Source organism: Miniopterus schreibersii (genome assembly GCF_964146895.1).
Source record: "Miniopterus schreibersii genome assembly, chromosome: 16".
In the NCBI taxonomy this organism is placed as follows: domain Eukaryota; kingdom Metazoa; phylum Chordata; class Mammalia; order Chiroptera; family Miniopteridae; genus Miniopterus; species Miniopterus schreibersii.
The window spans coordinates 3682645-3694568 of record NC_138116.1 but is presented as its reverse complement, the minus strand read 5'-3'; the positions used below and the strand labels follow the sequence as shown (position 1 = coordinate 3694568).

At 50.5% G+C, this 11924-nt stretch overlaps 1 protein-coding gene across 1 annotated transcript in view; it reads right to left on the bottom strand.

Annotated features, from left to right (window-relative positions):
• Window positions 1-5994: 5994 nt before the first annotated feature.
• Window positions 5995-11924, bottom strand: part of GRB2 (growth factor receptor bound protein 2) — a 59503-nt gene continuing 53573 nt past the window's right edge. Inside the window, exons 5-6 of the mRNA XM_081162770.1 lie at window positions 8821-8989; window positions 5995-8066 (exon numbers count right to left, since the gene is read on the bottom strand). Coding sequence (XP_081018896.1) covers window positions 7881-8066; window positions 8821-8989 — 355 coding nt within the window. The 3' untranslated portion in view covers window positions 5995-7880. The remainder of the gene's footprint in view (window positions 8067-8820; window positions 8990-11924) is intronic.

Genomic DNA, 11924 nt, shown 5'->3' with positions numbered 1-11924 from the left:
AGATGTGACATTTTGTTCTGAGAAAAGTAACCTCTCCCCACAGGTGACTTTTCTCAGGCCATAAAAAGTGTTTTGAAAGAGCAACTTTATGGTCAGAAAGTGTTTGTAAAAGGACTTACATCCCTTACGCAGAACAAAATGTTTTGAATTTTGTCCAAGTAAGATTTTTGAACAGATTTCAACAGATTTCAGGCGTCCTCAAGCATCTATCTCATCTAAGACATGCTTCCATCCCTCGGCCTCAGTCACTTGCTCATTAACTCTGTCTGCCCAGCCCCAGTGCAGGGAAGAACCTTCGCAGAGCTTCCCTCATCGTGGTTTCAACACGAGAGTCACACGCAGTTCTGTCCATGTGGGACCAAACCATTGCCAATAGTCCAATAGTTTGGTAGGAAAGTGAGATAAAAATCTATAGAGAAATCAATACCTTCCCACAGAGAGACAAACACCAGTTAGATGATATGCTGGGAGAAAAAGTCTGATTTAAAATGTCAACAAAACAACCCTGGCTGGTGTGGCTCAGGTGGTTGCGCATAGTCCCATGCCATATGCATGGAGAGGTTGCCAGTCCGATTCCTGGTCGGGGCACATGCCCAGGTTGCAGGCTCGATCTCCAGTAGGGGGCATGTGGCAGGCAGCTGATAGATGTTTCCCTTTCTCTCCCTTTCCCCTCCTCTCTCTCTAAAATCAATAAAAACATTAAAAAGTTACACAGATAAAATATCCCAGAGTAAACATAAGAACCATGCGACACCTCCATGAGGAAAACGCTGAAATTCCCGAAGAACCTGAAACTGAAAAGGCAGGCGTGTCCTTTCTTGGGATGGAAGACAACATCGTAAAGATGCCAGCTCTTCCAAAGGTAGCTTATAAATTTAACATGATCCAAATGAAAATCCCCGGGGGCTTTTTATCTGAAATTAGACAAGCTGATTCTAGTTTACTCTGAAAACATAAACAAGCAAGAAGAGCCAGACTGAAAAGGGAGAGCAAAGGGGCAGGACTGGCCTGCTCTGAAGCCTCAGGAGCCAGCCCAGCGTGCGGAGCACAGGCCTGGGGCACAGGCAGAGTGACAGAACTGAGAGCCCAGAAACAGGACCCCGCCACCTGGAAACTCAGTGTGCACAATGCACCCTCCCCTCAGCCCCGAGAGCTGACAGTGGGCCTTTTAATAAACTAGCTGGACAACTGGGTAGCCATCTGGGGAAAAGAGAGAGAGATGCAACCTCACCCTGATCACCAGCATAGCCTTCAAATGGATCAAAGGTTTAAATGTTAAAAATTTTAAAAATAGAGCTGAATTCCTTTGCCCTCAAGAAGAGTCGTGGTGGGCACGGGGCTGGACTCAGGACAAATGATCAGAAGAGTGCGCTGATAACCCACATTGTTCTGTGTGGTCCTGTCCACCGAGAGTTTCTTGACATGAGTTACTTACCTGGTTACTCTCCAAGCACAGGAGGCCACCTGTCCGAGGCCACCCCAGGCTCTGGGGTCCTAACCGTGCACTACTGCTCCTGGCTGCGGATGAGATTGACTCTGCCCCGCCACGCAGCCAAGGAAGCTGGAAGCGGGCTTGGTGGAGGCGGGGAATAGGGGCCACAGGACAGGTCAAGGAGAGTCCTGCCTTCAGGGGGTAGCTTCTCAGTTGGGCTAACAGATCAGCAACACATACAATGGAGGAAGGGCAGGCGTTTGGGGTTTTGAGTCTGGGAGCTGGTCAGCTCTCATGTCAGGTTGGGTATAAGCAGACAAGCAGAGAGGAAGAGAGACCTTGGCCTCTGATCAGAATGGCTAAAGCCAGGGAGGGACACCAGGAGCGACTTAGGTGGCCAAGGAGTTATAAATTGGCCCAGGCTCAGGCTGTAAAAGGCCTGGAATGCCAAGGTCATAATCGGTCCCATCCCATCGCACTTAATGGTACACAGCATATCGGCGCCTCGGCCAACCTGGGGACACTGGCTTTTTTCAGCAGATGAACAAAGACAGCAGGGGTTAAGGACCCTGCCCAAGGTCACACAGCGTGGACTAAAGCCCTGGGTCCCGTGACTCCAATCTTGAGCTCCTTCTCCTTGGTCACCACTCCTGAGGGTCAGGAGTCTGCACTTTGTTCTCTGGACAGCTTAGCAGCTGGCAAGGTTTCTCAGCAGAAGAGGGAAGGCGTGACAGGGCAGATTGGGGACAATCTGGATCGGGTCGGGGGAGAGACAGGGTGGGGGATGAGAGGCCTGGACAAGGACAGCCAGAGAGGCGTGTCCTCGCAGCAGCGTCCCTGGACACACCTGCCCGGCGCCGGGTGGCCCTGGTTTGCCTCCGGCCTCTCCCGAGCCTCCTTCGCTAGTCCCTCCTCTCCCCTCCTCCCCACCTCAGGGCCTGGCCCCCCCGTTCTGACCTCTTCCCTCATGGAGAGTGGACAGTGTGAGGTCTCAGCGAGGGCCATAGCTTCAGGGCCACCTCCATGCCCACAACTCGTGATCCTGGGTCCCCTGCTTAGATTTGTCTCCTGAGCTACAGGTGACACGTTCTGCTGCTCGTAGAGGTTTGTCCACGGTCACCTCAAATTCAACCATCCAACCTTCCTTCCTCCCCACCTGCCCCCTCGCCTCCAGGGCTCCCCTTTTCAACCACCAGGAGCCCCAGGTCCCCCAGTGCTCAGGCAAGGGGCCTAAGGGGCCTTGCAACCCCTCCTCTCCTCACCACCACCCTCCTAAGTAAGGCTCAAGCCAGCCAGCTTCCCCTTGCTCCCCGCCCCGGGAGGCTGCGGTGACCTCACACTGCGCCCTCGCTCCGCTGCCCTGGCCGAACGGACTGTGCGTGCTCCTCTGCCTGCCCTCCAGGGCACGTCCTCATAGAACATGCCCGTTCACAGCAAAGCCGTTCACAGCAAAGCTGTTCGCAATGGCCAGAGTGGCGACAACTCACGTGGCCATCACTATGAACGGACAAACACAAGCCCGTGCATCCACACCATGGAATTCAGCCGTAACAGGAAATGAAGACCTGACACGGGCCACCACGTGGCCGGGCCCTGAAAACATCACGCTGAGCAGAAGGCAGACACAAAAGGCCGCATACTGCGTGATTCCATTTACGTGAAGTGTCCAGGACGGCAAATCTAGAGAGACAGAAAGCAGACTGGTGGCTCCAGGGGCTGGGAGGGGCTGGGGGAAATGAGAAATGACTGATCATGGACACATGGTTTTATGGGGGGATGGAAATGTCCCAAAATTGCACAACTGAGTAACACTAAACACCATTGAAGGGTACACTTTAAATGGGTGGCTAGGTGACAAGTGAATTGTATCTCAATAAAGCTCTTTTTAAAACCCCAAGCCCCCTCCGGCTTCCCACTTCCAGCTCCTTCCTGTGGCTTACACAGCCCAGCTTCATCCGGCCTCTGCCCCTGCTTGTGCCAGCTCCTCCTGGGACGCCGGTCTCTCTCCCTCTCTACACTCAGGTGTTTCTGGCACTTACAACGCCTCTTGCCCAAGGCCTCCTGCCCTGGACACATTTCTCCCTCTCCACAGAGTGACCACCCCGTTCCGTGTTTGGCTCTGTTTCTACATAACTGTCTGGGCTTCCCTGATCTTGAGACAGGTGGGGGCGCTGCTGAATGTTCCCCAAACTCCCACACTCCCCTTAATCATGCCAGTCCTCCCCCAGTCATTACTTGACTGCCTTCCCCCACAGGCTGGGATGCTGGCACCCTTGGTCTCGTTCACAGCAGCGTCTGGGACAGGCTTTTCTCACATCAGATGATGGAAAGTACCCAGGGTGTCCCAGGCACTCTTCTAGCTACGGGGGAGGCAACAGTGAGCAAATTCCTGGCCCCAAGAGCTTACGGTCTGGTGGGAAGGTGGGCAGAATGTGCGCAGTGAGAAACCATGAGGCGGCGACCAGGGCTGAACAGAAAAGCAGAGTGCAGGGAGGAAGGGGCGCTGGAGGCCAGGCGATTACTAAGTGCTTACCGAGGGCTTCTCCGAGCAAGGTAACGACTCACATCTGAGCAGAGGCCTGATTGAAGCACGTGACGATCTCAACACACACCTGCCGGGTGACTGCACAAGGACACAAGGGTCAAGGAAGGGAGAAGGGCAGAACTCGTGTGCCTCGGGGCTCTGACTGCAGCTATGGGCCTGTATGTAACCCTCGGGACCCCATTTAAGCAGCCCCCAACTGAACGAGACTCTGTGCCCAGTGTAAGAGGGGCTCAGATCTGGGGACTCTGCACTGCACGTAAATACAGTGCTTAAGGGTTAGAAGTATTTCCAAGGTGCCGAAGCACAATTCCACTTTCATTTTCCTTAGTTATCCAAGCACCGTGAGAAAGGAAAACATTCTACCTTGAAGACCACCTACCATAAGCAGGTCAACGGGATAAATCCAGGAGAGGTGGGCCACTTATGCCCGCCACCTCCCTCTTTCCAACGAGCCACCTTAGAGGCCCTGGCACTGCAGAGATCGCCTTGGAGCACTGGGGAGGAGCGGTCACCATGTCCTTCCAGTCATGTTGGAAGATGAGCCTGTTACAGACGCCCAGGCCACTAAGTGTGAGGAATGTCAGGAGGGCCGTAAGCTCCAGCTGCAGCAGAGCCACTCTGTAGAGGGAAGGGGAGGCCTCATGGCCACTCACCACCTGTAGCTTTTAGTTATTAAATGCAGCTGAGCTATTCCACCATGTCTTCCCAAATGCCCCCACCCAGACACCTTTCCAGGAATCACACAACAGGGGTCAGAGAGGGTTACGATCACCAAGAAATATGGAACCAAAGAGACTGCACAAAAGCAGCAATTTCCCATTAATTCTGAGGCCATTCGTCAAACACAGCAAAGAGCCCGCCTGGCGTAGCTCAGTGGTTGAGCATCGACCTAGGATCCAGGAGATCGCGGTTCGATTCTGGGTCAGGGCACGAGCATCGACCTAGGATCCAGGAGATCGCGGTTCAGTTCTGGGTCAGGGCACGAGCATCAACCTAGAATCCAGATCGAGGTTCGCTTCTGGGTCAGGGCACATGCCTGGGTTGTGGGCTCCATCCCCAGTAGGGGGTGTGCAGGAGGCAGCCAATCAATGACTCAGCCCATCAATGACTCATCATTGGTGTTTCTCTTTCTCCCTCTCCCTTCCTCTCTCTGAAATCAATATATAAATATATATATATAATTTTTATTTTTTTAAAGTAAAAAAAAAAAAAAAAGAAGAGCAAAGAGCCTCCATGAGGCTGAGTCACTGCCTTGTTTTGCTTCAGTGGCCCCATTCTGGATATTTCTGCTCAGCTCCATGGGAGCTGGCCTAGGATCACCATGTGACCGGCAGCCCCCCGCAGGACAGTGCTGGGCGAGTTCCTTCTCACGCATGGTCACTGCAGAGGAGGAACTGAAAATGCCCCTGTTGGAGCTGGGCAGTCGCAGCTGAGGCCGGGTGCTGGGCTCTAGTTAGGAACTAGACCAAGAATACATGTGGAAATTCCTCAGGTTTCGTTTCTTTTCTGTTCACTCTCTAAACAAATCTTGTTTGGTCTTCTGTAGCCAGTGCTGTGTGGGGGTGAACCGGCCTAGGCTCACCCTAAAAGCAGACAAGTACGCTTTCGCAACTTAGCACATCGAAACTACTTCGGCACAGGTCATCTTGTCCTGGCCTTCACTCAAGTGTGTGTGTGTGGGGGGGAGGTGGCGAGGGGGAGGCGGGCGAGGGGACAAGAGCCAGGTCAGCTGTGCTCTTTGTTCTCACAAAGTTTCTAAAGTGTGGTCTACTGTTTCCATCAGAAACACCAAGAACGCCTGCTGTGCCCTCAACCCCAATCCCAGAGTGTATGAGGGCGGGGCCTGGAAATCTGCATTGTGGACAAGCTCCCCCAGCGTTCTGGTAACAGCCAAGGTGGGCATCACTCCCCCTTGTGCCCAAGGAGCTGGGTGAGTGGGAAAGAAGGACGTGAGTCCCGACTCCCTAAAACCTGACAGTGTTTAGGTTTTACGGCAAAGGGAAAAGAGGGTCCAGAGTGAAGAAGTCATTGTATGTTTATTATTCACAGTTAATCACTACCTACCAAATTCTATTCGCAGTTAAAGGTTAAGTACATAGGTATTTTTATTTAAACACTGATTTCTTTTTAAATATATACACACAAAACTTAGTTCAGCAAGGCTTCATGATATACACCAACTCCAAAATCAAACAATCACGTGGTCCAGGTGTAGAATGCCAGCTCCCCTGATCACCAGCGAGGAAAGGGGAAGCTGTCAGGGAGGGAGGAGAGGTCGAGGTCTCTGTCCAGAAGAGCAGCCGCCTCCTGGGCCCCGAGTCCAGCTCCATAACCAGAGTCCAGGGAGACTCCAACGACTGCTCTGGAACCCAAGGCCATCGCCAACTCCTGGCCTGGTTGTGTTGTGAGAAGGGGACTGGGTGGAGAGAGAGTTCACAGGCACATGGCTCCGAGGGACAAGAAGCTGACAGGAGACGGACAGAGCTCTTTAGTGGACTCGGGCTTCCTGTATCTCCAGTCTTCCCTCTGCTCTCCCTGTTCACGGAGACATTTCCTTTTTGGGGCTGGGGTGGAGCAGCTATAAACACAGCCCGCTGTGAATGGAGACATGAAAACCACCCAGCTGCTTCTTGAATGCTGCCCTAAGGCTCACCTGGGAGGTTAGGTGGGGATACAAAAGATAAAAGGCATGAACAGACACCCTGGTTTTCAGAGCCAGGCAGAGGAAGGGAAGACTCATTTCTACCCAGTGCAGGAACACCGTACATCCTGGCAGAGGGAGAGCGAGACAGTTTAAACTCCCTGGGCTTTCCTTGTTCGAAACTTGCTGGCTCCAGGGTTTGAGTCAGGGGGTTTCCGGGGGGCATACAATACCTGAGATGGCAAGGCCAAGGACGCTGACCCCTTCAGCCAGACCCAGTCCAGTGTGGGCAAAGCTGCAGCCAGTCCTCCTGCCCCGGCAGCTGGTCACACTGCTCCCCGGGCAGGGATTCCAGACATGCGGGCTTCCCTTCTACTCCGGGGGGGCTCACAGGTATTAATGCTGAACCTCAGCAACTCCTGCTCAGGACAGGCAGCAGACCCACCCCCCTCCTGCTCACCCCCTTCTCTACCCTGTTCCCTCCCCACCAAGGAGAAGTATTACACAGAGGAGGAGGCCAAGGGGCCGAAGAGCTCTGGACTGTCTTTAACTTATTGTAAAACAAACCAAAGAGAAAACACCCTTCATAAGCAACCCTTGAAATAAGGAAAAGGCACCATGAAAACAACATGCTAGGTGACACCATTTGGGAGGGAAAACGACTTGGGAGAGAGACACAGGTTTTCAGTTTAGCTTTCTAAGGGAGTCATGAGGGGCGGCATCCTTCCTTCCACCCCACTTCCAGCTTTGACAGAATGCACGGGTGGGGGCTACTGGGCAGAGCCTGACTAGCCCTCGCCCTCTGGCGGGCTACAGAGAAAGGGCTCCCCGCCGTGCTCGCGAGTCCACGGAGAACCCAGCAATGGCTGTCCTTTCGGTCGTTCCGGCTACAAGACATTTCTGCATAGAGAAGATACCAGCCCACTCAGTTTCTTTTCTTTTATTGGTATCAGCTAGAGCTTATGTGGTATTAAACGTCATGCACTGACAGACAGGAGAGAAAAGGTGAAAGGACAGAGGACTAGGAGCAGCGGTGAAAATTTGTAATAAAAACTCTTTTCCTTAATTTATAGGTAAGTTTTGGCATTGTTATATCCAACTCCCCTCCCACCCCCCAAAGTTCCAACCAGGCGAGAGGGTCGCCAGGCGCCCGGCCAGGTGTCCGGGGCTCCCGCACGGCTGCTGTCGGAGGCAGCTGTGGGTCTAATTCTTCTGTAGGTGTCTGCATTTTTCACTTTCTTTAAATAATCTCTTCTTGATTCCTAGACATTCCGGTTCACAGGGGTGACGTAATTGCGGGGAAACATGCCGGTCTGCCCATGGCAGGCCCCCTTCCACCAGTTGGGGTCCGAGTTATCCATGACGTGGATAAAGTCTCCCCGGCGGAACCCCAGCTCTCCGTCCTCCTGGGGGTCAAAGTCAAAGAGCGCCTGCACGTACGTCGGCTGCTGCGGGGGCAGGGAGAGACACACATAGCGCCCTGAGCGAGGCGACAGGTGCAGCCGTCTTTTCCACATTTCCTGAAGTGAACCCCACTTCTCCTCCCCCTCCCTTTAGTCTTACATGGCCTAAGTCTGCTCTCTGTGGGACTGTGATTTTTCACCAGCGTCATAAGTGACCAGGGCAGGTCTCACTTTGGTGGCCAGTTGAGCCATATTATTAAGCAGAGAGTGGCAAGTGCTGCTTTAAGGGGAAAGAACTTCGGAAACTGCCATCAGGTTTTGTTTAAAGTCTCGGGATTTGAAAATGCTTCAGTTCCTACCACTTTATCACTTGTAAAATCCTGAAGGTTTTAGAGAGTCAAAAAGTCAAGAGCTGGAATAAAACAAGGTGCTGCTCACCAGAGCACACGAGCAGGATTCCAAGACTAGGAACACAGGAGCGAGCGTGGGCCTCACTCCCTCACAAGTATGACTCTCCTCACAATTTGCTTCCAGGGAAAAAATAATACTGGAGTGTGTGTTAAAGACCCTCCTTCCTAGAGATGCAGGTGGTCAACTAGCAACACACTGACTCAGAGGAGCAGCCTCTGGAAAAGGCAAAACTGTTTCATTTCAGATCCAAATCTTTAGCATGAATTAAGGATAACATTTTGAATAATGAGTGTAGAAGCCCCAGAAGCAGTCCTTTGAAGAGGCACCTGCTTGCCTCAGGAGCTGTTTTCCTTGCTAAAAAGGATCCCACTTTTCTTACGAGGCTTACCTGTGGCACCTGTTCTATGTCCCGGAGGAATATCTGCTGATTTCTGGAGACGGACGTGGACCTGTGATAATCTACCAGCTCATTCAAAGAACTGAACTTCACCACCCAGAGAAAGTACTTTCCGGCTCCGTCTCGGAGCACCTTGAAGTGCTGCACGTCATTTCCAAACCTGGGGAGGGGCAGGGATACACAGGAGACCAGGTTAGGGGCTCAGTCCTGGCTGCCCCCCAGGCTCACCTGCCCACCGATGCGGTCATATCCTCACAGCCCAAAGGGCCCAGGACTGCAGCACAGCACAACTCCTGGCTGGAGGTTTAGGATGATCACTGAGCTCCTCCGAGACCCCTCCATTAGGACTGATGACTACCAGTGACAACACGAAGAATCCTCACCAGACAGGAAACCCTGTCCATCAGTCTAACTCTGAAGACATTTGTAAATGAAAAAAAAAAGTCCTAACCTATGGTGTGCCCCACATGGTACCAAATGAAAGAAATAGAGCCTATTTAAGGCAAGGAGTGTGACTTAATTACATTTTCAAGTGAAAAAAAAGATTAAAGAGGAGAAATTGGACATACTTTCAGCAGTTCTCCTGTACCTGGGTAAAGGCATGTGTTCTATTCAGGGATTTCAGTTCTCATGGGGAAAGGGTCTCAGAACAAGAGAATATACTGGGACAATAAGTAAAGAGGCCCAGGCACCCCCACATGGAAAAGGCTTCCCTATCACCTAGTCAAAGGTAAATGCTCCCCTTTTACAGTGGCCCAAGAATCAGCAAGAGCCTGACTGAGCAGGATGGCCCACTCTCACGGCACATCAACTCAACGAAGGCTCTGCCTGCCTTGCTCACTGCTGAGTCCTTGGTGTCCAGACCAGTGCCCAGCCCTTAAAAGGCACCCTAGCAAGATTTGTTAAATGAATGGAACTAGTCTCCTCGGGAACCTGCAGCTTCAAGCTAAAGAAAAGAAACACTTCTAAAAAAACCAACCAGCAGGTGGCAGCACTGAGCTCCCAGGAAGCCACTGACTGAGATGCCAAGTGCTTAGACAGTACAGTAAGTCCTCACTTGAAGATGGTCCACAGGTTCTGCAACTTTAAGCTAAACGACTTGTAACAGAACTGATCTACCACAGGTGAACTGGTATAAGCACGAGATAAATTCCTACCACATCGCATCAATGTTACAATGAAAGGACCTGCAGTACTGCTACTTCAAGAGGGAAAAGAGACAGATGGGGAAAGAGCTTTATGAGGAAGGACATATTCAGTGCCACTCTGGCTCCACAGAAGTCCACTCCCACGGTGCAGGGAACCGGCTTCTGAGAGGACGAAGTGTTTCCCAGCACAGACTCACACCACCTTGGAACTAGAGAACCATCTCTGAGACTGGATCCTTGAACCTCCTTTGCGAAGGTGTTTGTGTTGATTCAGATGGTTAATGACATTGGTTTAAAATCTCATTTCTAAAACAATAAATGCATAATTCTTTAAGCTTCTTATTTGATATAAGGGAGTGGCGTGGGAGCCTCCTGGCAGCGACAGTGCGCAGTGATTAGTGATACTCAGACAAGGCCCCCAGGCCAACGCTACCTGCCATGGTGAAGCAGGAGGACTGACTGCTTGTATGCCTCGCTCCGTACTGTTTGATTTACACTCGCCGGTTTAAAATACAAGGGAAGCAGATGATGAGACACAAGTTAATAAGAAGCACACGGATACTTCCATCTCAAGGTGCTCTTTACCAGACCCTCATTTGCATCCGGTTAATCAAGCACCAAAAGCATGTGGGCGTGTGGGGGTGTAGGGGAAATCTCTGTACCTTCCACTCACTTTTGCTGTGAACCTAAAACCGCTCTCTAAAAAATAAAGTCTACTAAAAATAAAAAAAGCCATTGTTAGAAGAGAAAAACTTAAATCCAGTATGACTTTTTCATGTTGGGACTAAAAACTGCTGGAAACATATCTGTAAGGTATTGCAAATACTACCTGAAACCACCTCATCTTCACTGAGGGAAAAAGAAATCTAAATTTAAATTTCAAAAAACCTACACTTTAACCACATATTTGGTCTTAAAATGAAACAAGATATTCAGTTAATTTTTGAAACTGAAAAAAAATATTTACATCATTTTTAAATGACAAATAAATTCTTATAGCCTTCATTAAAAAATCAATTTTAGCCCTGGCCAGGTAGCTCAGTTGGTAGAGCACTGTCCTGATAGGGCAAGGTTGTGGGTTTGATCCCTGGTCAGGGCACATACAAGAACCAACCAATGAATGCATGGATGGGTAGAACAGCAGATCCATGTTTCTCTTTCTTTCTCTCTCTCCCCCCCACCTCCCTCCCTCCCTCTAAAATCAATTTAAAAACAAACAAAAAAAAGATGCTTCTAAAAAAAAAATCAATTTAAAACTAATCACTTCTTTGTCATATAAATGATGAACTAACTCATTTGTAAGATTCCTAGGGGAGGGGTTCCTGTGATACCATATTATTAACTAGAAAAAGACTGAATCAAAAGGAAAGGACAATTTGATTCAATATCTTTATGTCGCAAATGGGGGGCTGATCTGCTTAGAATCTTCTAAGTTCCTATTTATATTCTCTGTGATTCCCAGGGTGATAAAATTCCTGCCTTTCCTAGTCCCTGTTCACCAGCTCCCTTCCACATTTAAATTTACCATGGGGTTAAGTAAAAAAACCCAAACCCTTGTGGTGACTTTAAATTAATGTCAGAGGCCTAGGTGGTGCTGGCAGATTTAAGCTAGATACCTGGTGTAGGCTTGCAAAGGCAGGTGACATGGCCATCAGCCAGCTGTTGAAGAGAGCTGCAAGAATCCCAGAGGGAAGGGCACGGAGTGAGGAGAGAGCTGTGTGTATGGATCATTAAGGAGTGGTGGGGATTAGGGAAAACTGGCAAGCATGTGCTGTCTGAAGTGCTGCTGCAGCTCAGCAACCAGACTGCTTCCATGGGGAACCTAAACCCAGTGCTGCTAGAACAAATTTTAAGAGGGGCCAGAAATTAGGATTTTAATGTAAAATCTTCTGATTTGTAAAATACTGTTTAGGCTAAACCCCTATCAGCTTGCAACCTTTGGTGTGT